Below are 25503 nucleotides of genomic sequence, written 5' to 3' on the forward strand. Positions count from 1 at the left end.
TTGAGCTGTAGGAGAGGACGCTGTGAGGTGCTGCAGAGAGCAGGGGAAGAATGTGGGGGCATTCAGCCAGGGACTTTGAAAAAATAAACAGATGAAAAGGAAAAGACAATTATTACCTTCCAGGGGAGAAAAGCTACATAAAGAAAATATAGAGACTTCCTTGGCGGTCCGAAGCAGGGGCTCAGGTTCCATCTCAGGTCAGGGAACTAGATCCATATACCACAACTAAAGATCCCTCGTGCTACAACTAAGACCAGACCCAGTCAAATAAATGGTTTTTTTCTTTTAAAAGAAAATGTAATTAACGTATAGCTTTTCACTTGGTAATAAATAGTAGTTATGTATATTTTAATTATAGAAATAATTAACCATAAGTTACAACACAGCTATACTGGAGATGGGAAGATGTGAGAGAGAAAATAACCATCTATCATAGCAGGAAGTCAACAGATTTAATCTAAAATTGTTGAATCAAGAAATAGCAGAGTATGCTCATTTATTTTAGGAATCTAACAGTAAACGCCAAAACTGCCAAGAGAGTCTACAGAAGGGTAGAAGCATGCTCTGTGGAAAGGGTAAGAGGGACTGTTTTTGTCATAAATCTTTTAACTATTTTACCTTTAAAGCTATGTGCATAAAAGTCTCAAAAATAAAAATGAATTTTAATTTTGGATTGGAAGTATTAATATCAAAGGAAAAGCAGTATCTAAAAAAAAGTGGTAGAATACAGTTCCAACCTTCCTTTATGGAGAACAGCTTGTCTAGAATTATCATTTAAAACACAAAATTTTTTATTTTTGAAAATTGAGAAAATTAAAACTCCCAGTTGGAGGTACCTTGATGTCAGCAGAACAGCTGAGAGCTTGGAACCACCAGCCCAGGCTGCAGTCCAGGCGGGGGGTCCCAGATGGTGCGCAGTCTCATCGCAGCCACAGGACAGAGCAAATGGCTCTCCAGGCCAATCCTAACTATCCCCGTGTCACCATCAGGGTGGATGCCCGACTCTCTAGCATGTGCAGATCCATGAAGGGGTAAGACAGGGACACATGTCAGCTACGTCTGAGGTAACAGCTGGTGGCCAGATGTGTGAAGAGATAGGCAGTGAGCCTATGGATCAAGGGCAAGGGAGGGGAATGGGGCATCCTCTGCAAAGAGAAAGCTCTTGCGAGACCCCAAGAGTCGGCAGGAGAGCTGGCACTGAGGGGAGGACAGATGAGACTGAGGGAAGGACAGAGGAGGCCCCACAGCCATCTGAGAAAACCAGGCTCAGGCGCAGCAGAGCAGGCGCGTAGGCTCAACGTGCAGTGGGCAGCAAGGCAGCCTGCCCTGCTCCCAGCAGGTCTGCCCCATGGGCAGTGCCACTGGTCAGGCCTCCTGTCCTGTGAGGTCACAGCCGACCAGCCTGATGATGGCTGTGACCCGGGAGCTCCCGCCTCTCCCAGTCCAGCCAGGACCATGCTCCGGACTCACTTCTTCTCTTCTGTTTCTTTTTTTGGTGAGGCATCATTAAAGATTGAGGCAGTTGAGCTCTAGATTGTGAGGCAAGAGAATGTGATAGGGTCCACAATTCAAAGCAACAGCATCAGACACACACCAAACACACATGCACACGCACAAGTAGGATGCTCAGCAGTCAGGTAGGCTCTCTGCTTGTGATCAGCTTAGTGGTGCATTCAAGGAAGAAGGTCATGACCTTGGGTTCAAGGTGAAGGTTCTGGCAAACCTATGCATCAGTGCCTTAGGCAAAAAGCAGGAAGCTCTTTAAAGAAGCCCAAGCCACAGGGCTCATGTCTGCTGACTGAAGCGCCAAGCGTGCATATGTGCTGCAGACAGACCAACTGAGGGTGGGAAGCGGGGCCAGAGCTTGAAAAGCCAAGAGTAGGAGGAGTTCCAGGGCAAGGAGAGTAAGGATTCTCTCAGCAGAGGGAGCCGTGAACTCTGACCTTATGAAGCAGAGATGACTGCTGACCACGCCAGCGTCAAATCTGCCCTGAAACCCCAGACGCTCAGGGGAGGAAAACAAAGAGTATTTGAGAAGCTCAAAGAGATGCTGGGAAACGACTTTGAGCACTAAAAACGAAGGGCCAGTGATGGCACACGGCTGGCAGCAGCAGGAAGGGCAGCCTACTGGCCACAATGCTGACACCTGAGCCTGGGGCATCCGCACAAGATCGTGGGCAGGCACTCCAGTCTTACTCCCAATAAAATCCCCTTCAGATCAGCCCTCCACACTGGACCTGCTGGTGAGACCCTCCTGCAAAGGACACAGCAGTCCCAGAACACATGACTGCGTGCTGAGAACCGCTTGCAGGAAAAGCCAAACTGCCCTTGGAGACGAGATGACAAACCTGAACACAAATATCGCCACAAAACGAGCTGGTGCGTCAGGAGGAGGATGAAACCAGTTCGGTCTTTCTCTACAGGGCAGGGCCCCACACAGAGCTGCATCCCGCAGACCCCTCCCAGCACGCGGGCCGCACACGCCGCTGGGAGCCCAGTGGGCGCCACATCCTCCTGGTTCAGGAATCCTGTAGCTACCGCCGCTAAGCACGGGGATGGGGGGGGGGGGGGGGGGCGCTGCAGGCCTCGTTAGCTCAGCGCGCGTTCCGCATTTTCAATTATCCACTCAATAGCGGCCCAGCCCTGGAGCAACAAAGAGAGAAGCCAGTGCGCTGTCAGAGGTCGTCCTGCTGTCTCACCGAGGAGCAGACAGCGAGCTACGCAGGTCAAGTGAACGCAAAGGAGACACCAGGCCGAGAAACAAGGCAGGCGGCACACACAATTCCAGCCCCAGCCAGAGCTCCAGGGAGCCTCACCCCATCCCTGCTGTCACCTCCTGAGGCCCCTCAAACCCCTCCATGAGCGGCCCCTAACCTCCGCTCCTGAACCTCGGGCGTGGGGTAACCCCCTCTCCACCTCCATCTCCCCCACCATCAGCAGGTAGCTAGCCACCCCGGGCGCACCTGACCTGGTCTGGGGTGCTGTGGGATGGTAATGACAGCTGGAGAAGCCGTGATTCTCCACAGGCCTCCAGCACAGCAGCCCCTAAACACAGGAAATAGGCCTGGATTTAGCCTCACTGAGTCTCCCCTGACTTTTCTCATAAAGGGCTAAGGGACTCTGTCCTTGCTGAGAGTTGCCTTCCTTGTAGAATATTCTTCTCAGCAAACACTCAGGCCTGCCCTAAGCTAGACCATGGACACACAAAGTGGGTCGTGCCAGCTCTGTCCTCTGGGCTCGAAGTGTGGATGTGATGAGTGCTGCTCTGGGTCAGAAGCGGGGGACACTACCCTGAGCTAAGCTACGCTCAACCTTCCTCAAATCTGGATTTTTCTAGAAACACAGCAGACTGGTCCTATATTGTGACTGGACAAATGCGCCTAAATGCAAGCATAAACGGCTCTCAGCCAAGCCCTGACCTGAGTGCACTAGGAAGGGAATGCTTAGGTGCGGTGCCATTGGTTGCAGACAGAAACCAAGGGGGAAGGGAGAGCGGGGGATGGCAGAGGGGACTGCATGCCCGGATAAAGAGTTGGGCCCTGGCACCCACACAGCCTGGGACCCATCCCTCCCAGGGTCCCTCCACAAGGCTCACTCCCAAATCCTGCCAGAGGTACTCAAAATGCCAGTTAAATACAAAACTGCTAAAAATCTTGAGTGTCCTGCATGCCCACGCCCACACTTGTCCTGGATGTGTGGGGTCTGTCTTGTTTAAGAGCCCAGGGAGCTCAGCTGCTGCTGGAAGTGGTGGCTTGCCTCGCTGGCCTCTGTCCCCCGCAGGCCTGGGGCCCTCCCCACTGCATATGCCTGCTCCTTTGGCCACCACCCCTCCAAGAGTGAGAGGTGGTACCTTCTTTGCGTTGGACGATATCGTGTTGGCCATTAAACTCTCCAGATAGCTGCCGAGGCTGACTCCCTTCACGGTGATGACAGCTTCCTGGGTGAGCACGGTCCTGCAGGAGAGCGCACTGGAGGTGAGAGGCTGAGCAGTCTGGAGGGGGAGCCCCCATCCCGCCCCGCCCCAGAGTTCAGTCCACTTACTTTCCTGGGTCCTCCGGGTGGGGTGTGTACACCAGCCTCTCACTCACTGACACCAAGTTTGTGAGTGTGATCTTTAAAAAGGACACAATGGCTATAGGTTCTACTTCTCTTGCATTTCTTCCCAGACTGCCCACACTCTCACAACTCCACACCTGCACTTACTGGAGCCAGAGCAGAAGGAACGCCGAGGCCCACAGATCCTGGCCACTGTTCTGGTGACACCACCCTCCCTCCACACCCTACCCAAACCTGAGCCTGGCTCATGAGCAGTCACCACTGTATATGCAATGTTTTTATGCAAGACGCTGTGCTTAATAAACCTTATTTTCTTTCCTTGATCCTCAACCACACTGTGAAGTCTGTTCTTTCTTTTTTAGATGACGAGCATGAGACTCAGAAAGGCTGATCACTAACACTTGCAGCCACACAGCAACTTGGTGATCACCTGTCCTCCCCAAAGCCTCCCCTTCGACCTTCCTCCTCCCCTTCCTCCTGAGCCAGAACTAGTCCCCTCTATTGACAACTCGGCTTTCTGCAAAGAGGAAGTGGAATTTTCTAAGTAGAGAGAGAACAATATATAAACAGTCAGGAATGGCCAATGTACAAACACCCGCCCAGCTCACCCTGCCTCTGTGGAAGGGCTGCCTGGCCTGAGGGAAGGGGCCGCTGACTAAGGTCCAGGGGGTCAACTGGGAGCTTGCACCTGCAGTGACCCCACCCACAGGGTAAGGGGCTAGCATAACCATGCTCCAGCCCACCCAATTCCCCCAACACTCTCTCTGAAATTGCTTCAAGCCAATATCAATGGTTCCTGATTGTGAGACAGGAGAGAGGAAGGCAGGAAGAAGTGGCTGTTTCAGTGGCTGCTAAGAGACACGTGTGCTGCTGCGGGCAAGGCAGCAGCTGAGAGGGGGCGGGGGGCAATAGGGAGGCAGGAGTCTGTCCCGTGGTTACAAAGGTGTGTTCACATCATTATGTGTGTTCTTCAATATGTTTTTACACTGGAATAAAAAGACAAGATACTGCTAAAGCAAACTCAGCCTTTCTATTAAAAGATCACAGACCAAAGGTGGGCTGGAAACAATTAAATGAAGACATTATGCACCATTGTGGCTATTGCTTACATTGGTGGAGCAGAGCTCCATTTTCTTTTCCACTGGATCCACAACAGAATGTTCTCTGATGTATGTCAAAGTCCTACTGGTCCCCAAAATCTGAAAAACAAAGTGAAACCAGCATGGTGACATAGTCATACCCTCAAACACTGCATGTCACTTCAGATCAGCTACTAACTTCTTCAATCAGGCTGCAGCAGCTCCTCCAGCAGCTGCTGTCCAGCAGGTGGGACAGACAGACACATAAATCAGGGATGGAGGGACTGGCACTGAGATAGAGGAGAAAGTGGAGCAGGACCTGGGGCACTGAAGCCAAGGTCTGGCTGGTAAGTCAGCTGAGGACCAACCTTGTCCCCTGCCCCATCCCCCTGACCACCGCTGTGCAGAGCCAGCTCTGGGGCTCAGGCCATACCTGGCAGGGCGATGGAGCTGAAGTGGGGCATTTAGAGGTGGGAAGGGGGGCTGTGGGGGTTTGGGTTTCCTGTGGGGGGGTTTCACTGCCACAGGTGAGTGAGTCAGTGGACATGGTGAACACTCAAGTGAACAATTAATTCAGAGAGAACAAACTATCTCTCAGGCTTCCCAGAAAGCCCAAATGGGAAGGTTGACACTCCCTACGTATGGGTGCCAGCCAGGCTGGCAGGTGTAGACAAGGCTGTGTTGGTGTAGCTGGGCTCCCAAGGGGCTCACCGCTCTCACGAGGCTGGGCAGCCCCCACTCGGTACTGAGGAGGCGGTGGCTGTGAAGCCGGCCCCGGCCATCCACACTGCGCTCCAGCACGTCGACACCCACAACACAGGGATTCATGGGATTCGGGTACTTCCTCATGGCCGCCTTGATGACCGTGTCCCACGGGTGGCTGGAGGAGACACAACCACCAGCATTGAGTGGCAGTGTGTTCAAAGTCAGGTCAACCTGATCCTTGAGCTTGTTCCAGATCCTGGATCCCTGATCCTCCCAGCGACCAGGGGGTAGGCAGGGGTGCAAAGCAGGCTCAGGCTGGGCCAGCCCTGCTGAGCCCTCCTTCGCCAGTCTCCCATAGCCTAAGGAGGCAGGACACTTTGGTATGGGGCTTCTGGACAGTGACACAATGTTCCCATCCCCTACCTGTCACCGCCACTTACCTCAACACACACACACTAACTATGCTGCTCCGCAGGCTGCAAGGCCAGGGCCCATTTCTGCCTCTGCCCACACAGCCGCAGTGACTGCTGGGGCCCTCTGCTGACCACCCACCTGCTTCCGCACTGCAGCCTCGTGCCACTAGCTAGGACGGCACACCTGCCTAGCTATGAGGTCCAGAGCAACTGCTTTGCTCCAACTTCTAAGCAGTATGTGACCTGAAATGGCTACATATTTTTTTCTATTTAAGTGTCTGAATTTTGAAAAATAATGAAAAAGATGAGGAAAACAAAAATCCACAATTCCACTATCTGGAGACAAATTTGTGCGTGTGTTCCCATGCCGCCCCCAAGGCTTGTCCTGCAGATGCCACCCCTCCCTCTGGTCCTGAGCCCTGGAGAGGGGTGGACACCAGTGTCTCTGTTGGTTTCCTGCCATCAGAGCCTGCACAGCTGCCCCTGCTCCCAGGGCTCCAGGCCCACTGAGCCCGAATGCCGTAGGGCCACAAAGGGCGCAGAGTCAGTTCCTCAGGGAGGACATTCCCCAGGCCTTGCTGTCCTGACCGTTCCTCCAGGAGGTACCCAGCAAGCATCCGGCCCCAGAGGCAGGTGACTCCAACCACCAAGGCAGGTGTCTCCGCAACATGTCCTTCCCCAGATGACAGTCCAGACTCAAGACCTGGAGACATGCATCCATGCACAGACATGCACACACTTAGAAATTAAACTGGGGTCATGCTCCATGCATGCACAAATCACCTGCTTTTTATATGGAACAGATGATGAGCACTTTCCTGCATCATGAGGCTATTTTCAGAAATAGAGGACTGTAACTAGCTGCACAAAAGGTCACCCTGTGGTATAGCCAGTCCCCTCTGGCAGATTATTTTGATTGCGTCCAACCTTTACTTTAAATTGAAGGCAGTAGTGAACAGGTGTGTACACCAGCCTTTCAACATGTCTATCTGTCCTTAGGATATATTTATACAGTGGAATTACTAAATTAAACATCAAAGATCATGAACATATTGAAGAATGTTCCATGTTTGATGTCCTTTTTAAATATAACTTTATCATTGGTCATTGACCATTAAATTTACTTTGTCAAATTCACTGACCATGAATTTATTTTATCCTCATAAAAGGCTCAGTTCAGCCGCTCAGTTGTGTCCGACTCTTTGTGACCCCATGGACTGCAGCACACCAAGCTTCCCTGTCCATCACCAACTCCCGGACTTCACTCAAACTCATGTCCATCGAGTTGGTGATGCCATGCAACCATCTCATCCTGTCATCCCCTTCTCCTCCCGCCTTCAATCTTTTCCAGCATCAGGGTTTTTTCAAATGAGTCAGCTCTTCGCATCACATAGCCAAAGTATTGGAGTTTCAGGTTCAACATCAGTCCTTCCAATGAATATTCAGGACTGATTTTCTTTAGGATGGACTGGTTGGATCTCCTTGCTGTCCAAGGGACTCTCAAGAGTCTTTGCCAACATCATAGTTCAAAACCATCAATTCTTCGGTGCTCAGCTTTCTTTATAGTCCAACTCTTACCTCCATACATGACTACTGGAAAGACCATAGCCTTGACTATGCCAAACCTTTGTTGGCAAAGTAACGTCTCTGCTTTTTAATATGCTGTCTAGGTTGGTCATAACTTTTCTTCCAAGGAGAAAGCGTCTTTTAATTTCATGGCTGTAGTCACCATCTGCAGTGATTTTGGAGCACCAAAAAATAAGTCTGACACTGTTTCCACTGTTTCCCCATCTATTTCCCATGAAGTGATGGGACCAGATGCCATGATCTTAGTTTTCTGAATGTTGAGCTTTAAGCCAACTTTTTCATGCTCCTCTTTCACTTTCATCAAGAGGCTCTTTAGTTCTTCACTTTCTGCCATAAAGGTGGTTGTCATCTGCATATCTGAGGTTATTGATAGTTCTCCTGGCAATCTTGATTCCAGCTTGTGCTTCTTCCAGCCCAGCATTTCTCATGATGTGCTGTGCATATAAGTTAAATAAGCAGGGTGACAATATATAGCCTTGACGTACTCCTTTTCCTATTTGGAACCAGTCTGTTGTTCCATGTCCAGTTCTAACTGTTGCTTCTTTACCTGCATACAGACTTCTCAAGAGGCAGGTCAGGTGGTCTGGTATTCCCATCTCTTTCAGAATTTTCCATAGTTTATTGTGATCCACACAGTCAAAGGATTTGGCATAGTCAATAAAGCAGAAATAGATGTTTTTATGGAACTCTCTTGTTTTTTCGATGATCCAGTAGATGTTGGCAATTTGATCTCTGGTTCCTCTGCCTTTTCTAAAACCAGCTTGAACATCTGGAAGTTCACGGTTCACGTATTGTTGAAGCCTGGCTTGGAGAATTTTGAGCATTACTTTACTAGCATGTGAGATGAGTGCAATTGTGCAGTAGCTTGAGCATTCTTTGGCATAAAAGGCTCATCCCAGGTCAAAAAGTTAGCAAGAGGATGCAGATGACAGTCAGGCCTCCCAGCCCCTACTTCATGATCTTTCAGTCACACCAATGGCCTCTGCACTCAGGTCCAGACACCCTGCTCTTTAACACAGAAATGTTTTTCCAAGCTGTGGAATTGTGTCATTGTGCTAAACGCATCCACCAGATCCAACATAAGGGGACGAAGGAGCAGAGACAAGACTGGTCCTGATCACTCAGCAGAGTACAGGGAGACTTTCTTCTTGGGAAACCACCATCAAGGCCACAGTGCACCACACTCTGGGGAAGAAGGGAGCACTCACAGACTCATGAGAACAGAAGGGGGAGCTTTCTCAGTGAGTGAAGCTGTATGTGCACTTTGTAAATCAAGCTCCCAGAGAGGTCCCATAAAAATCATTATGCAGAATAGGCTATGCCTTATAAAATTACTTGAAACTATCTAAAAGTTGACAAATATTTATAATCAAGCACATCTCACACAAAGTTTCTTTTATATAGAAACCTTGCATCTTTCTAACAGATGATTTCAACTAAGCACAATGTGTTTAAAATATTCACAAAAATAATTCCATACATCAATAGAATGATGCAGGAAAAGAATAAACATAGTATTTTTTTTAATTACAAGGTTTAAGTACACAAGTTAGTATCACACACTTCTTGGTTAAAGAAAATAGCTCAGGGACTTGTCTTATGGTCCAGTGGTTAAGAATCTGCCTGCCAATGCAGGGGACATGAGTTGGATCCCAGGTCCAGGATGATCCCACTTGCCACAGAGCAACTCAGCCCATGAGCAACAACTACTGAGTCTGCGTACCTATAGACTGTGCTCCACAACGAAGAAAGCTACCACAATGAGAAGCCTGCACATCACAACAAAGGGCAGCCCCTGCTTACCACAACTAGAGAAAGCCTGAGCGCAGAAATGAAGACTCAGCACAGCTAAAATAAATTTTTTTTAAAAAAGAAAAGAAAATAGCCCAATACTCATTTGATTGGCTAAAGCTGAGGAGTCAAAAATGTCAAGTGTTGGGAGAACATGAGAGCAGGAAGCCAGGCCCATGGGTGAATATATGGACCAGCCCCATCCCTGGGAGACTCTGGTTGATGAAATTCATCCTTGGGATAAAGGTCCCCAGCCGAGGCTCAGTGATACAGAGGCCTGGGAGCTGCCCCAGGAAGGCCTCTATGCCTGCATTTTGAGGACACATCAGCAGCAGCACTGAGGGCTGGGGGCACATGGCTGGGCTAGCAGCCAGGGAGGGGGCAATTCTGGGTGTCACACCAGGGTACTAGAAAGGAAGAACAAGGCAGCTCTATGCTCAGAGAGAGTGTAGGAAAGAGCAAGTGGGGTGAGGTCTGAGGTCTTGCCTACAGCAACCCACAGTAAGGGGCAGTGGGCTGAGCAATTAGCGGTCATGAGACTCCCACAGCCCAGGGGAGGGTGCTGGTGCTCATTATTCCAGCCTCCTCTTTTGAATAATTCCAAAACATCCATAATGACTCAAAAAAAAAAAAAAAAAAAGGATGTAGGATAAGTCCTTGAAGCCCAAGCAATCCTGGGCCAGCCCAGCAATTCTTGAAGTAAGGACAACAAAGCTGGTTCCCAGGCCCCTCGGGGAGCCTGGCCGCTGCTGAGAGGGCCTGCCCTCCTCGCTGCAGGACACCGGCCGAGGCTGCAGAGCCCCAGGGAGGCCACAACTGTTGGCCAAGCCAGGCTGTTTGGTGCTCACTGCTGAGCTGTGCACTCAAAGTCCACCAGCACCAGGGTCTGTCCCTGATAAGAGAGTAAAAGGCCTCATTTCCCACACCGGGACCCCTGGGTCTGGGCAAGGGCACACGAAGGACTGGGAGGCCTCGCTGTGGTTGGAAGCTCTTGTGGCTACGGGATGGGGGGGTGGTGCTGGGTTGGGGGGAGTCCAGTGGTCCAGTCCAGTGCTTCCCGGCTATCACTTCTCCGCTAAACCACTGAACACAAACTGTAGTCATTCAGACATGGGTGTTAGACAGGAGTCTGCTCAAAGATCAATGAAGTGATCCTGTTACTTAGAGGAAAATACCTGACAGCATTTGCTGCCAAAGATAGAATTTGAGCTTCACAGAGACAATTGGACTTTTAGAAAGCTGGCATCACTACCCAGTGCTTGCCCCACGTTGTACCTGGTAACCACACAGCCTAGTGACCAGTGCAACACGTCACAATTCACAGGGAAAAGGAGTCATTCAAAGTACCAGACAGGCCAATTACTCTGGTCAGTCGTGGTGTTAGGTTTCCCACTGCAATTAATCTGAGAAACTATGGTTTGTTTTGCTGTAGTAGCAAAGAACAGCCATGACTATTTTTAAAAATTTCTGAAATACTGCTACCTTTCCCACGTAGGTTTTACTCACATACAGTGTGTGAGGCCGCGTTTTAATCATTTACTTTAGCCAAAACAACAGACTGCAACACTGAACACAGAAGCTGACGGGAGCATCAAGTCAGTATCTATGCTGCCTGACATTATAGAAATTAGCAAAAAAAATAAACAGTGCCACTCTTACTACTTTGAAGGGTTTTGGAAGCTACAGGTTTTTTTAATTAAAAAAAATGTTATTTATGTTAATGTAATATGTTTATTATGGTTAATTTTAATAAATATTTTAAAGTTTATCAGTCTTAATTTCTAATATGGTAAATATTAGTAGGTTTAACCCACACCAAAATGGTGCTGTGAAAATGCTGCACTGAATATGCCAGCACATTTGGAAAACTCAGCAATGGCCACAGGACTAGAAAAGGTCAGTTTTCATTCCAATCCCAAAGAAAGGCAATGCCAAAGAATGCTCAAACTACTGCACAATTGCACTCATCTTACACGCTAGTAAAGTAATGCTCAAAATTCTCCAAGCCAGGCTTCAACAATACGTGAACTGTGAACTTCCAGATGTTCAAGCTGGTTTTAGAAAAGGCAGAGGAACCAGAGATCAAATTGCCAACATCTGCTGGATCATCAAAAAAGCAAGAGAGTTCCAGAAAAAATATCTATTTCCATCTATCTATTTCTGGTTTATTGACTATGCCAAAGCCTTTGACTGTGTGGATCACAATAAACTGTGGAAAATTCTCAAAGAGATGGGAATACCAGACCACCTGACCTGCCTCCTGAGAAATCTGTATGCAGGTAAAGAAGCAACAGTTAGAACTGGACATGGAACAACAGACTGGTTCCAAATAGGAAAAGGAGTATGTCAAGGCTATATATTGTCACCCTGCTTATTTAACTTATATGCACGGTACATCATGAGAAATGCTGGGCTGGAAGAAGCACAAGCTGGAATTGAGATTGCCAGGAGAGGTATCAATAATCTCAGATATGTAGATGATACCACCCTTATGGCACAAAGTGAAGAGGAACTCAAAAGCCTCTTGATGAAAGTGAAAGAGGAGAGTGAAAAAGTTGGCTTAAAGCTCAACATTCAGAAAACTAAGATCATGGCATCTGGTCCCATAACTTCATGGGAAATAGATGGGGAAACAGTGTCCGACTTTATTTTCTGGTGCTCCAAAATCACTGCAGATGGTGATTGCAGCCATGAAATTAAAAGACACTTACTCCTTGGAAAGAAAGTTATGACCAATCTACATAGCATATTAAAAAGCAGAGACATTACTTTGCCAACAAAGGTCCGTCTAGTCAAGGCTATGGTTTTTCCAGCGGTCATGTATGGATGTGAGAGATGGACTGTGATGAAAGCTGAGCACCGAAGAATTGATGCTTTTGAACTGTGGTGTTGGAGGAGACTCTTGAGAGTCCCTTGGACTGCAAGGAGATTCAACCAGTCTATCCTAAAGGAGATCAGTCCTGGGTGTTCATTGGAAGGACTGATGCTGAAACTGAAACTCCAGTACTTTGGCCACCTCATGTGAAGAGCTGACTCATTGGAAAAGACTTTGATGCTGGGAGGGATTGGGGGCAGGAGGAGAAGGGGACGACAGAGGATGAGATGGCTGGATGGCATCACCAACTCGACGGACATGAGTTTGGGTAAACTCCGGGAGTTGGTGATGGACAGGGAGGCCTGGTGTGCTGCAATTCATGGGGTCGGACAGAGTCGGACACGACTGAGCAACTGGACTGAACTGAATATTTTCTAAGAGTCTAAAGAAGTCGTGACTTCTGAGGATGTTTGAGGACTTCTGGCCTAAGTAAGGCCTTGATTACATGAATCACAAATAGATACAGAAGTGGTCACCACAGCATGATTTTTAAGAGAAATTATGCCCCTTCAATAAGAGAAAGGATAAATGGTGTATGTATATACATATATGCACAGATCTCAAACAGATACACACATACATTTCAGGAACACACTGTTGAGAAGAAAAGAAAACTGAAAAGCACTGTATAAGATGGTGCCAGTCATTTCTATTTTAAAACAATGAGAACAATAGTCCATTCTGTTTAAGGGTAAACACAGAAAGGTCAAGTGGACCTTCAGGAAGCTGCCCAGCAGGTTCATAACTGAGACTGCATGTGGGAGCGAGGAGGGAACAACACTGGGGTGGGGACAGCAGACACTGGGCACTGCAGCTCCTGCCTGCAGAGCCTCATTTCTCTTATTTAAAAAGGGTGGAGGGCCCTTCCCTGCTCCCAGCCAGAGAGCAAGCCTGCTTTAGGGCAGCCTCTCCTCCAAACCCTACTTCCCTGAAATGACACTGCCTACTAGATCAGATCAGATCAGATCAGATCAGTCGCTCAGTCGTGTCCGACTCTTTGCGACCCCATGAACTGCAGCACTCCAGGCCTCCCTGTCCATCACCAACTCCCGGAGTTTACCCAAACTCATGTCCGTCGAGTCAGTGATGCCATCCAGCCATCTCATCCTCTGTCGTCCCCTTCTCCTCCTGCCCCCAATCCCTCTCAGCATCAGAGTCTTTTCCAATGAGTCAACTCTTCGCATGAGGTGGCCAAAGTACTGGAGTTTCAGCTTTAGCATCATTCCTTCCAAAGAAATCCCAGGGCTGATCTCCTTTAGAATGGACTGGTTGGATCTCCTTGCAGTCCAAGGGACTCTCAAGAGTCTCCTCCAACACCACAGTTCAAAAGCATCAATTCTTCGGCGTTCAGCCTTCTTCACAGTCCAACTCTCACATCCATACATGACCACGGGAAAAACCATAGCCTTGACTAGACAAACTTTTGTTGGCAAAGTAATGTCTCTGCTTTTGAATATGCTATCTAGGTTGGTCATAACTTTCCTTCCAAGGAGTAAGCGTATTTTAATTTCATGGCTGCAGTCGCCATCTGCAGTGATTTTGGAGCCCAGAAAAATAAAGTCTGACACTGTTTCCACTGTTTCCCCATCTGGATAGCCATCATTAAAAGTCTTGGGGTCAGCTAGAACCCACGCAGCATACAGCCTTGACTCTGTCAGAAATTTGCTCATACTGGTTGTGCCAGTAAAGATTTTGTTATAGGTCCACCTGAAACCTCAGTCAGTACTATGAAGATGGGATTTATAAACCTGCAATTATAAGCCTGTTAATTTTTAAGGCCCCTTTCTGTATGTTTTTATTTCAGTCCTGTGTTTTCCACTGCTATTTTAGCTACTTTAAACCAAAGAGCTCTCCACTACTTCGGGTTTACACTGCTCTCAGCTCTGTCTGGTCTCCATTCCTAGGGTTTCTTCGGTGCATGAACACTGGAGGAAAACTTGACAAAATCAAAATTTTTTGCACCTCAGCAAAGGAAACCATAAACGAAAGGACAACCTAGAGAATGGGAGAAAATTTTGCAAATGATCCAACTAGTTAATTTTCAAAATATACCAACAGCTCAATACAGAAAAGGGGGGAGAGGCAGAAGACCTAAGTAGACATTTTACCTCCAAAGATGACATACAGAGGGCAGCAACTATACTCCAAAAAAATTGTTAAAAACTTTAAAAAGATGACATACAAATGGCCAGTAAGCACATGAAACGATGTTCAACATTGCTAATTATTAGAGAAATGCAAATCAAAACAATAAGGTACCACTTCACGCTGGTCAGAATGGCCATCATTAAAAGTCTACAAATAACAAATGCTGGAGAGGGTAGAAGAAAACAGAACCCTCCTACAGTGTTGGTGGAAACGTAAAGTGATACAGCCACTATGGAGAACAGTATGGAGGTTTCTCAAAAGCTACCATATGATCCTGCAATCCCACTCCTGGGCATTTATCTGGAGAAAACTATAATTCTAAAAGATACATGCACCCCAATGTCCACAGCAGCCCTATTTACAATAGCCAAAATATGGAAGCAACCTAAATGTCCATCTACAGAGAAACGGATAAAGAATATACATGATGTAATACTATTCAGCCATGAAAAAGGATGAAGTATTGTCATTTGCAGTAACATGGATGAACTTAGAGATTATTATATCAAGTGAAGTAAGTCAGGTCAAGACAAATATCATAGGATATTGTCTATATGTATACTCTGGGGGAAAAAAATGATACAAACTTACTTACAAAAAGAAACATACTCACAGACATAGAAAACAAATTTATGATTACCAAGGGGGAGAAGGGGATTAAATTAGAAATCTGGGATTAAAATATACACACTAATATATATAAAATAAATAACCACCAGGGGCCTGTGTAAGCATAGGGAACTATATTCAGTATCTTGTAATACCCTACAAAGGAAAAGAATCTAAAACAGCACACACACACACACACACACTGCAGTCCAGTGGTTAAGACTCTGCACTTTCATTTCAGGGAGCGCAGATTCGATCCCTGGTCAGAGAACTAAGATCCCTAATGTGGCCACAAAATACAAAACCTCAAAACTAATACAACATTGTAAATCAACTGTATTTCAATTTTAAAAATTTTAAGTCTTTGTGCCTGATTATTTTTGGCCTTTCAAGAGTAAATTTTAATATTTCCAATCAAATATTCAACAAACGTATAAAAAGAGAACAAGTGTAAAAAATAAAAAGAAAAGTATGTAATCCTCAAAGGAAAAAAATCAGACATTTCAAGGGACTAAGCAAGGGGAAAGTCTACAGTAAGCTCAGCTAGAAAGCCAGGCTTCCAACTCTGCACCATCCTGCAGGTGCAGTGCCACCTGCCACACAGCATCTCATGACCCACCCTGGCAGCTGTATGGCCTCCTCTCAGCTGTCTTTCACATTTGTCCATTTTCATCAAGGCATTTGGCTTTTAAATTCACAAATCAGTGACAGGAGATCCATGCCTTCCACAGCAGCTCATGGATTGACAGGAATTCCTCTGGCGGACAGTAGCCCTCATTTCAAAGGGCACCTGGTCCCTGTGATATTCCGCAGTCCCTCAATGAGTAAAAACTACTTGCCAGGACACAAAACCAATGAGGTGAGGTCTGAAACAGGAATGGAGGCTCCCACAACAGTGAAGCTAAATAAAAGCAGCCAGACACAAAAGACCATGTGGTATATGACTGCGTTTATGAGAAACGTCCAGAAAAGGTAAATTCATAGAAACACAAACAGATACTAATGTGCCTGAGAAGGAGACTGGAGTGTGACTGCAGATGGGCATGAGGGGTCTTTGTAGGATGAGGAAATGCTCTAGACTACAGAGATGTTGTACAATTATGTAAATTTACTACAAGTCTTTGATTTGATTGATTTGTATTTGAATTGTATGATTTAAATGGGTGAATATTATCAACAGTGACTTTTCAGAGCTGACAAATCACTTCTGTTTATCAACCAAAATCTCCTGAACTTGTAGGGCAGTTCTGGCCTGAGCTGCACAGGCTGGGCATCCACCATTCCCAGGGACTTAACTTGTACCCCCTGGCATCCAGATGGTGCTGGCATGCCCCATCCTTGGGAGAACTGAGAAAATCTCTAGAGTCGGTCTGGGAATGGAACCCAGTTGAGAAAGGCTGCAGGCTGTACAAAAATCAACACCAAAATTGAATCCCATCAAGTCTAAAGATTTCATTAAAATAATTTCAGAGGTTTTAAACCCACTGATAAATTTTAATTATAATTTTACATGAAAAGGAAAAAGTACTTTTTTAAATTAAAAAATGGAAATGCTATTCTAAGTGGGAGCAGAGGATTTAAAAATCTGTTACTTTAAAAAAAAATGAAAGAGTAAGCTCAGAGTGTCACAGATGAAGTAGACAAGAGACGATACCACCTAGGTTAGAACACTTGTAAGCAGTTGAAGGCTTTCCAGGCCCACCTGCGTTCGCGGCCACAGAGCCCCACGTGCCCAGGCTGGCTCCCTCTGGAACCGGTGGTCAGCCGCACAGCTGGTCCCGCCCCCACGCCCGTCCCAGTGATGGCCCCGCGCGAGGTGAGACCAGGCCTGCGGAGCCGAGGATGCCGTCCCCTCACCCCGGGCCCTGGAGCGCACCACTGCCCACCCCGTGGCGCAGAGAGTAACATAGCCCGCCCTCCTCGAGGCCGCGGGTCAGGCCCAGGCGGGTCTGGACCCACTGTGGCCTCAGCCCGCTCACCCGAACACGTGCTCTGAGCTCCAGACCCTCATCGCACCACAGAGCGCAGCCAGGGATGCTCCAGGACCCGGGATGCTCCGCTCTGTTCGGGGGCGGAGCGTGAGCACGCGGTGGGCGGGGCGGGACTCGGCGCCGAGCCCGCACGTCACGTGAGCAGCGGTCCTGTGGCTCCGCCGAGGGGAGCGGACCGCAGCCGTGTGGTCCGTGGGCGCAGAGCGCCACCTTCCGGATGTGGGCAGGGTTCATTCTTATAGGTCAGATGGTCCAGATTCTCCGAAAGCCCCTTCCAGCCAGGCAGGTTCCCACAGTGGGAAAGGATGCGTAACTGTGTTCTGCCAGGGCGACAAGCCTCTCCACCGAGTGGAGGAGGAAGGAAGCAGAAGGTGTAGAAAGGTCTTAAATCAGAACGTGAGACTCTTCGCAGCCCCTCCGCCTCGGGATTTGAAGACTCCAAGAAGTCCAACCGTTTATGTAGCCACGTTGCTGAGACCCTCGCGACCCGCTCTCAAGTATGAGGACTGACAGCACTACTTGTCAGAGTGCATCCTAAATTCACCCGGCCACTGGAGTGGCCCCTTGGGTTCGCTACTTGTCTTCACCCAAAGGAGAGATACATTTCTCATTCCCATAGGAGGTGGGGTTGCAACTGGAAGCCTGGTGCTCCCTGGAACTTAGGCTGACATTTCAAAAGGATGACTCCTTTGTCATCCAGATCCCTGAGAAGAAAACATTCCTAGGTTGTTCAACTAGCTAAAGGCCTATTTGGCCTTTAAAAATGTTTACATACATCTCAAAAAGACAACCTATAAGGATTCTAGAGTAAATGCTCTAAGAAAAGGGTAAGGAGAGATTCCTTTTACACTGGGAAAAAATGATTTTTTTCGTTTTAGATTTTTATTTACCCCCCACTACCAACAAATACAGTTGAAGTGCAAAGAAGCAAGATGCTAGTTTGAGAACAGGGTGATCCTCTGCTAAATGTACTGGGCACAAGGGAGCACCCACTGCAGCACGCACATGGAGTGGGCGCCCCGGGCCTACCTCTGTGACTAGTCAGTGAATCTGGGAAAGTGAGGAAGCAGCCAGAAGACCTGGGCTAGGAGATCCCAGCCCACCATCTCCACACTCCACACACTCCACCTTCACCACCTGCAGCTGGATGCTCAGGGCGATCTTCCCACAGCAGCACTGTTCCCTGTTTCATTGGTGAGCAGACTGGGGTTCATGGAGGTGCAAAACCACATCCAATGATCACAAGCTGAGGGCTGAGCTGAGCTGACACCAGGTTTGCAGGAGTCCCCCACAGCCATGTGCAGTGACTGGCTGCTGTGGCCAGGCCAGCTGTGAAACATGCCCTGCACTAGGCTCTGAGCACAGGGCTGTCATTTGGCTTTAAAAAGCATCATCTTTTAAAATTAGCATTTCCCACAAATATGTATTGAGCATGAGGCTAAAGAAATCAGGCTGGATGGTGAAAGAAGACATTGTAGTGAGAATATGTGGGGAAACTGAGACCCTAACCATGAACATGACTTTTAGCAAACTCTGGGAGATAGAGAAAGACAGGGAAGCCTGGCATGCTGCAAAGAGTCAGACACAACTGAGCGACTAAACAACAACAAACCAGGAAACATCTGGGCAGAGATACTACTTAGTGGTGGAGGTGGGACCTGAGGGTGGGAGTCTATAGAGGGTGTCCTCCTGGCTCACTGTACCTGCACCTGCCTCACTTTCAAAGCCACCTCACACACAGCTGTCAGGTCCCAGCACCTCAGTGGCTTCATCACTACTTATACGTACTCCCCTCCAAGACTTACCTCCATGTGTTAAGACCACGGAAACTAGGTTACTATCATCCTTGGCAATTCCCGAGTCAGAAAACCAACAGGCGCATAATAAATTGTTGACTGTTGAACACCAGATGAAAGGCACAGCCCTGCTTCAAGTCCTATACCACTACCTCCATTTTTGGTCAAACACCACCCTCTCTCTTGTTCTGTTCCACCAAGTCTGGTCCAGGAGCAGCAGCAGCTTTATCACCTGGGAGCCTGTTAGGAATAGAGACCCTTGGTCCCACCACAGCCCCACCATGCAGCATCTTGGCAGTTTTACCCCACTGGAACAGGCTCCCGAAACCTCTCATCAGTCATCACTGTGCTTCCAGTGTGACAGGTGCTGTTCTGTCGCCCTCCCCATGGGCCTCTGTGCTGCAAAAGAACTACTGGTCTCTCTCTCCTGGAACTCTGCTCCCTCTGCATCCTCTGTTCTGGTCCTTCCCATCTCCCCCGCACACACCTTTTGCCTCTCTGTTCTCCCTCTACACCTGCTCCCCAAGTGACTCACTGAGTATCCTGGTTTCCACTGACTTCTCGCCTGTCTCTCCATCTCATTCCTACCCATCTAGGTCCCACCTCAAACATATCATGGTCATACATCTCCCACCCTAAGCAGATTCCTCTTCCAGGAGTCAATGGCCAGGACCCTGACATCACCCAGATGCACCAAGCTGGAATACTCCCTGACCCTACATCCAGCCAGTTACTGAATCTTTAGGGATTTACCTCCTTTAGATTGTTTTAATCCATTCCATCTTCCACATGCTTTAAGAGCCAATTCGATTTAACAGTTGCAGCTGAAGGCATGTGTTTGAAGAAGAACAAACCTTGGTTTCAGTCCTGGCTCCCCTTTTGCAAATTGCTAACCTCCTGAACATCAGTGTCATCATTCTTGACATGGGAGCACTACTACTAAAAAAAAAAAAAGTCCTTTTCGCCTAGTAGGAATTAATGAGGACAGAGTACATGCTTGTGGTTAAAACTGCTGTGACATCCCTGCTGACCTGGCTCAATCCTAGATGGCCCCTCAGAATGCCATCCCATCAGCCTGCCACATCCCCTCCAAAGCTTTGTTTGGCCATGCTCTGGGGTGCTTCCCGCCCTCTCACCCTCCTGTGGTTGCTCCTGATACCTCTCTCATACGCTCAGCACAGTGTTTTATAAGTACCACACCTGTTTGTGTTTCTGTCTCTCCCACCAGATTACCCTTATTAAGGAAGCAGGTATCTAGGCTTCACCCCTCTTTTAGCTTTTGAATTGGCATCTCTGGGGTGAGGCCTAGGAACAGGCAGGGCTGATGAGCGGTGGAGGCGGTCACAGCGCTCTGGAGTTTGGAAAGGCATCCTGCACTCACCTGAGCTCTGGGGTGGGACCCAGGCCTGGCTCGTTTCTGTGTGCCCAGGATCGGTCCCTGTACTTGGCCAACAGTGAGCTCCAGATAACTGCTTGTTCAATGAGTCAAGGATGACTCCGAGGGCATCATGAACCTGTGAGAGGCTTGGCCCAGAGGTGGGTGGGGCTCCATCTGTTGTCATCACGCAGAGCCACCTGGTCGAGTTCCAGGAAACCTTGCCATTTTCAGGAATCACCTGTGCGGTAAATCAGGAGACTTTTAAACCAGTGGTCCTAGTCCTTTTTGCTATTTTATTCACATTCTATACATTGAGATTCCATGTTGAAATACCACTGCTACAAGAGTCTGCAGCTAAAAATAAATAAGTTTGAAAACTGCTGTGCCAGAACATATTTTTAAACTAAAAAATTAGGGAGAAAATCAATCTCCCAGCAGGTAAGGAGTCTTGAAGAACGTTCGGAGGTGTTCCTTTCCCACTGTGATGGATATTCTTCACTAGGCTCTGATGTTTAATTGATCCTCAGATACAGTGATCATGAAGATGTGATTTACAGGGACTCCTCAATCTGCCATGCAGTCAGAATAGGAGGGCAGGAGGCCAGGGTTCCAGCTGCTGCCATCAGCATCTGGATCTTCCAAGATCCTATGCAGGAATATTATTGGGATCCGGTGACAAGTTCTCTAACCAGAGTCAGAACTATCCTGAACTCCAACACAACCAAGATATTCTCATATTTTATTAAAACAGAGTATACCTCTGTGACTCTTTACTTTCTGTGATATATGTTTCTATGTAATTAATTCCTCTTCCCAACCCTTACATACAATTCCTGAACTAAGTCTCTCCCTTAAATAGCCTACGTTCTGCTCTGTATTTCTGCTTCTGGGCACTTTAAATTCTATCCATTTCCCTTATGTTTTCTGGCATTGCAAAGATGGCTCATGACCAAGGGGTCTGGTATCCAAAACAATCATCAGTTTTCTCTCAAGAAGACACAACTAGGAAAAATCTAGGGACTTTATGATTTCTATGCACTATTGTGGCTAAACTTTTAGAAAAATATTTGATCACTACAAAGTAATGTAGTGAAAAGACGCTGATGCTGGGAAAGACTGAAGGCAGGAGGAGAAGTGAATGACAGAGGATGAGATGGTTGGATAGTATCATCAACTCAATGGACGTGAGTTTGAACAAACTCTGGGAGATAATGAAGGACAAGGAAGCCTGGCTTGCTGCAGTCAATGGGATCTCAAAGAGTCGGACACAACAGCAAATGAACAGCAGCAATACTTTACAATACATGGTGATTAGGAATATTCTAAATGTTTGCTATCATCATTCATAAAACTTGCACTTTTAGAGATTGATGTAATTCATTCTTTTATTGGTTGTCACATAGAGGATATTAATACTGTGTCTTTAGATTCCTTTACTTGGGGCACATTACCAGAAACAGCAGCACAGGTTATGACCACTGAAAATATTATATCAGTTTCAACTTACAAAAATAAATTAACATTGTTACAAATTAACAACAGTAACACCATTTAGGAGGAAACAATATCCAGACCAGCCTGTGAACAGTTTTCTGAAATGCATGATGCACAGTTGTCAAGATTAATAGACCTCTCCTGCCACCCTGTGGGCACACTGTGCAACAAAGCTCTCCGTAAGTAGTCTTAGGGTCCCTACCCCCTCAAACACATGTAACATTTTTTTTTTAATGTTTACTAAGCGCTATCTGCTGGGAAATTATCCTGTGAATATGTATTGGCAGGTATGTGTGTGTGTGTGTATATACACATATCAATAATGTTCACTGTAGCATCTAAAATACAAATAAATTGGGAGCAGTCTAACTGATCCTTGGTTAGAAACTGTTACACTGTTCCCACAGAATATCAGGAAGCTGATTAAAGAACTGGGGTGGAACTACAGGTTTTTAACATACAAGAAGCATATGTTAATCAAAAAAGCAAAGTGTATAAACTACAATTTCATTCACATTCAAGTATACTTTATATGCTTGTAAATATATGGAAACCATATAGACACATACACAGCACACCAAAAAAATCTCTAAGAAAATTATTTTTATAAGCATTGAGAATGAGAGACTCACTTTCACTCCCTATTTTGTATCCTCAACTTTGCTGAACTTATTTATTAGTTCTAGCAACCTTTTATGATTATGATTTTCTATTAATTATAATCCCATCATATGTGTATAGAGATAGCTTTACTTCTTCCTTTCCCATACAGATGCCTAATATTTCTTTTTCTTGTCTACTTGATGTGGCTAGAACTTCCAGTACAATATTAAATTGTAATGGTGAAAGTGGGTATTTTTGATCCTGTTCTTGATCTCAGAGGAAACAATTTCAGTCTTTTAACACTGAGTAAGACATTAGCTGTGAGTTTTTCACAAGTGCCCTTTATTATGTTGAGAAAGTTACCTTCCCTAGTACTCCAAGTGATTTCTCTCATGAAACAGTGTTGGATTTTTGTCAAATGCCTTTGCTGTCAATTGAGAATATCATGTAATTTTAAAACATCATTCTATTAACCTGATGTATTACATTGACTAATTTTCTTATGTTGAACTATCCTATCCTGACATTCTGAGATAAATCCCTCTTGGTCATGGTATAGAATCCTTCAAATATGATACTGACTTTGGTTTGCCAGTATTTTGTTGAGAATTTATGCATGTATATTTGTGAAAGATATTGCATTATCTACAAATACAGTCAATTGGAAGTTGGGGCTTCAAATAAGAATGTTGGGGCAATCTACAGATTTAATTCAATTCCTGTTAAATTACGATATTCTTCACAGAACTAGAATAAATAATCTTAAAATGTATATGGAACCATAAAAGACCCAGAATTGCTAAAGCAATCTTGAAGAAAAAGAAGAAACCAGGAGGCATAACCCTCCCATACTTCAGACAATACTACAAAACTAGAGTAAGCAAAAAAATGTGAGGATTTCCCTGATGGTCCAGTGGTTAAAAATCCATCTGCCAGTGTAGGGGAAGCAGGTTCAATCCCTGGCCTGGTAAGATGCCACATGCTGTGTGGCAACCAACCCCACACGCTCTAGAGCCTGTGCTCTGCAACAAGAGAAGCCACTGCAACTAAAGAAAGCCCATGAACAGTAATGAAGACCCAGCACAGTCAAAAATAAATTAATTTTAAATTTTATTCTTTAAAATATGGTATTGGAACAAAAACAGGCACAGGAATCAATGGAACAGAATAGAGAGCCCAGGAAAAAATCTCGACACCTATGGTCAATCAGATGGCTGGATGGCATCACTGACTCAATGAACATGGGTTTGGGTGGACTCTGGGAGTTGGTGATGGACAGGGAGGCCTGGCGTGCTGTGATTCATGGGGTCGCAAAGAGTCGGACATGACTGAGCGACTGAACTGAACTGAACTGAATGGTCAATCAGAAGGCAAGAATACAAAAAGGGGAAAAAGTCTCTTGAGCAAGTGGTATTGGGAAAGTTGGACAGCTGCAAGTAGATCAATGAAGTTAGAACACATGCTCACATCCATCACACACAAAAATAAACTCAGAATGGCCTAAAGACCTAAATATAAGACATGACACCATAAAAATCCTAGAAAATAAAGTCTCCAAAACATTCTCTGACATAAATTGTACCCAAGTTTTCTTAGGTTAGTCTTCCAAGGCAATAGAAATAAAAACAAACAAACAAACAAAAAAAGAAATAAAAACAAAAATAAACAAATGGGACCTAATCAAACTTAAAAACTTGCTCAAAGAAAACCATAAACAAAAGGAAAAGACAACCTTTAGAATGGGAGAAAATATTTGCAAATGATGCAACCAAAAAGGGCTTAATTTCCAAAATATACAAACAGCTCATAAAACTCAACAACAAAAAAAGCAAATGACCATATCCAAAAATGATCAGAAGACCTAGATAGACATGTCTTCAAACAAAAAATACAGATGGCCAATATGCACATGAAAAGATGCTCAACATCGCTAATTATTAGAGAAATGTAAATCAAAACTATAATAAGATACCACCTCAGAATGGTCAGTAAAAAGTCTACAAGTAAATGCTGGAGAAGGTGTAGAGAAGAGGGAACCCTTGTACACTGTTGATGTGCATGTAAGTTGGTGCAGTCACTATGGAAAACAGTATGGAAGTTTCTCAGAAAACTAAAAATAGAATTACCATACAATTCAGCAATCCCACTCCTGAGCACGTATCTGGTTGTTGTTTAGTCACAAAGTCATGGCCAACTCTTTTGCAACCCCATGCAGTGTAGCCTGCCAGGCTCCTCTGTGCATGGGATTTCCCAGGCAAAAACACTGAAATGGGTTGCCATTTCCTTCTCCAGAGGATATTCTCGACCCAGGGATCAAATCTGTTTCTCCTGCATTGGCAGGCAGACTCTTTACCTCTGAGCCACCTGGGAAGCCTGGGCATATATCTGGACAAAACTGTAATTTAAAAAAATACATGAACCCCTGTGTTTATAGCAGCACTGTTCACAACAGCCAAGACATAGAAACAACCTAAATGTCCATCAACAGATGAATGGATAAAGAAGATGTGGTACATATACACAATGGGATACTACTCAGCCATAAAAAGAATGAAATAATTCCATTTGCAACAACCCAGATCCAACTACAGGTTATTATACAGAAAAAAAAGACAAATACCATATAATATCACTTAGATGTAGAATCTAAAATATGACACAAGTGAACCCATCTATGAAACAGAAAAAGAATCACGGACATAAAGAACAGACTGGTGGTTGCCAAGGGGGAGGGGGTTGAGGAAGAAGAGGAGTGGGAAGTTGGGATTAGCAGATGTAAGCTTTTTATATAGGATGAATAAACAAGGTCCTGCTATATACCAAACAGAACTATACTCAATCTACTATATAGCACACAAAACTATATTCAATATCCTATGATAAACCATAATGGAAAAGAATATATACATATATATGCCTGAATCACTTTGCTGTATAGTAACTAAGACATTCTAAATGAAGTACAATTAAAAAAAATA

At 46.0% G+C, this 25503-nt stretch overlaps 1 protein-coding gene across 26 annotated transcripts in view; it reads right to left on the reverse strand.

The window, feature by feature from the left end:
• The window catches only part of PRELID3A (PRELI domain containing 3A), a 49423-nt gene that overhangs the window by 7579 nt on the left and 16341 nt on the right, over positions 1 to 25503 (reverse strand). For 2 of the 26 annotated variants that reach the window (XM_006043029.3, XM_044934481.1), the window contains exons 2-6: positions 20432 to 20666; positions 5847 to 6015; positions 5166 to 5255; positions 4042 to 4112; positions 3329 to 3953 (exon numbers count right to left, since the gene is read on the reverse strand). In XM_006043029.3, coding sequence (XP_006043091.1) covers positions 3404 to 3953; positions 4042 to 4112; positions 5166 to 5255; positions 5847 to 5984 — 849 coding nt within the window. In that variant the 5' untranslated portion in view covers positions 5985 to 6015; positions 20432 to 20666 and the 3' untranslated portion in view covers positions 3329 to 3403. The other 24 variants (XM_025273231.2, XR_006547596.1, XR_006547597.1 and 21 more) reach the window with 23 other exon arrangements.

The sequence above is a fragment of the Bubalus bubalis genome, chromosome 22 (assembly GCF_019923935.1).
Source record: "Bubalus bubalis isolate 160015118507 breed Murrah chromosome 22, NDDB_SH_1, whole genome shotgun sequence".
NCBI lineage: Eukaryota > Metazoa > Chordata > Mammalia > Artiodactyla > Bovidae > Bubalus > Bubalus bubalis.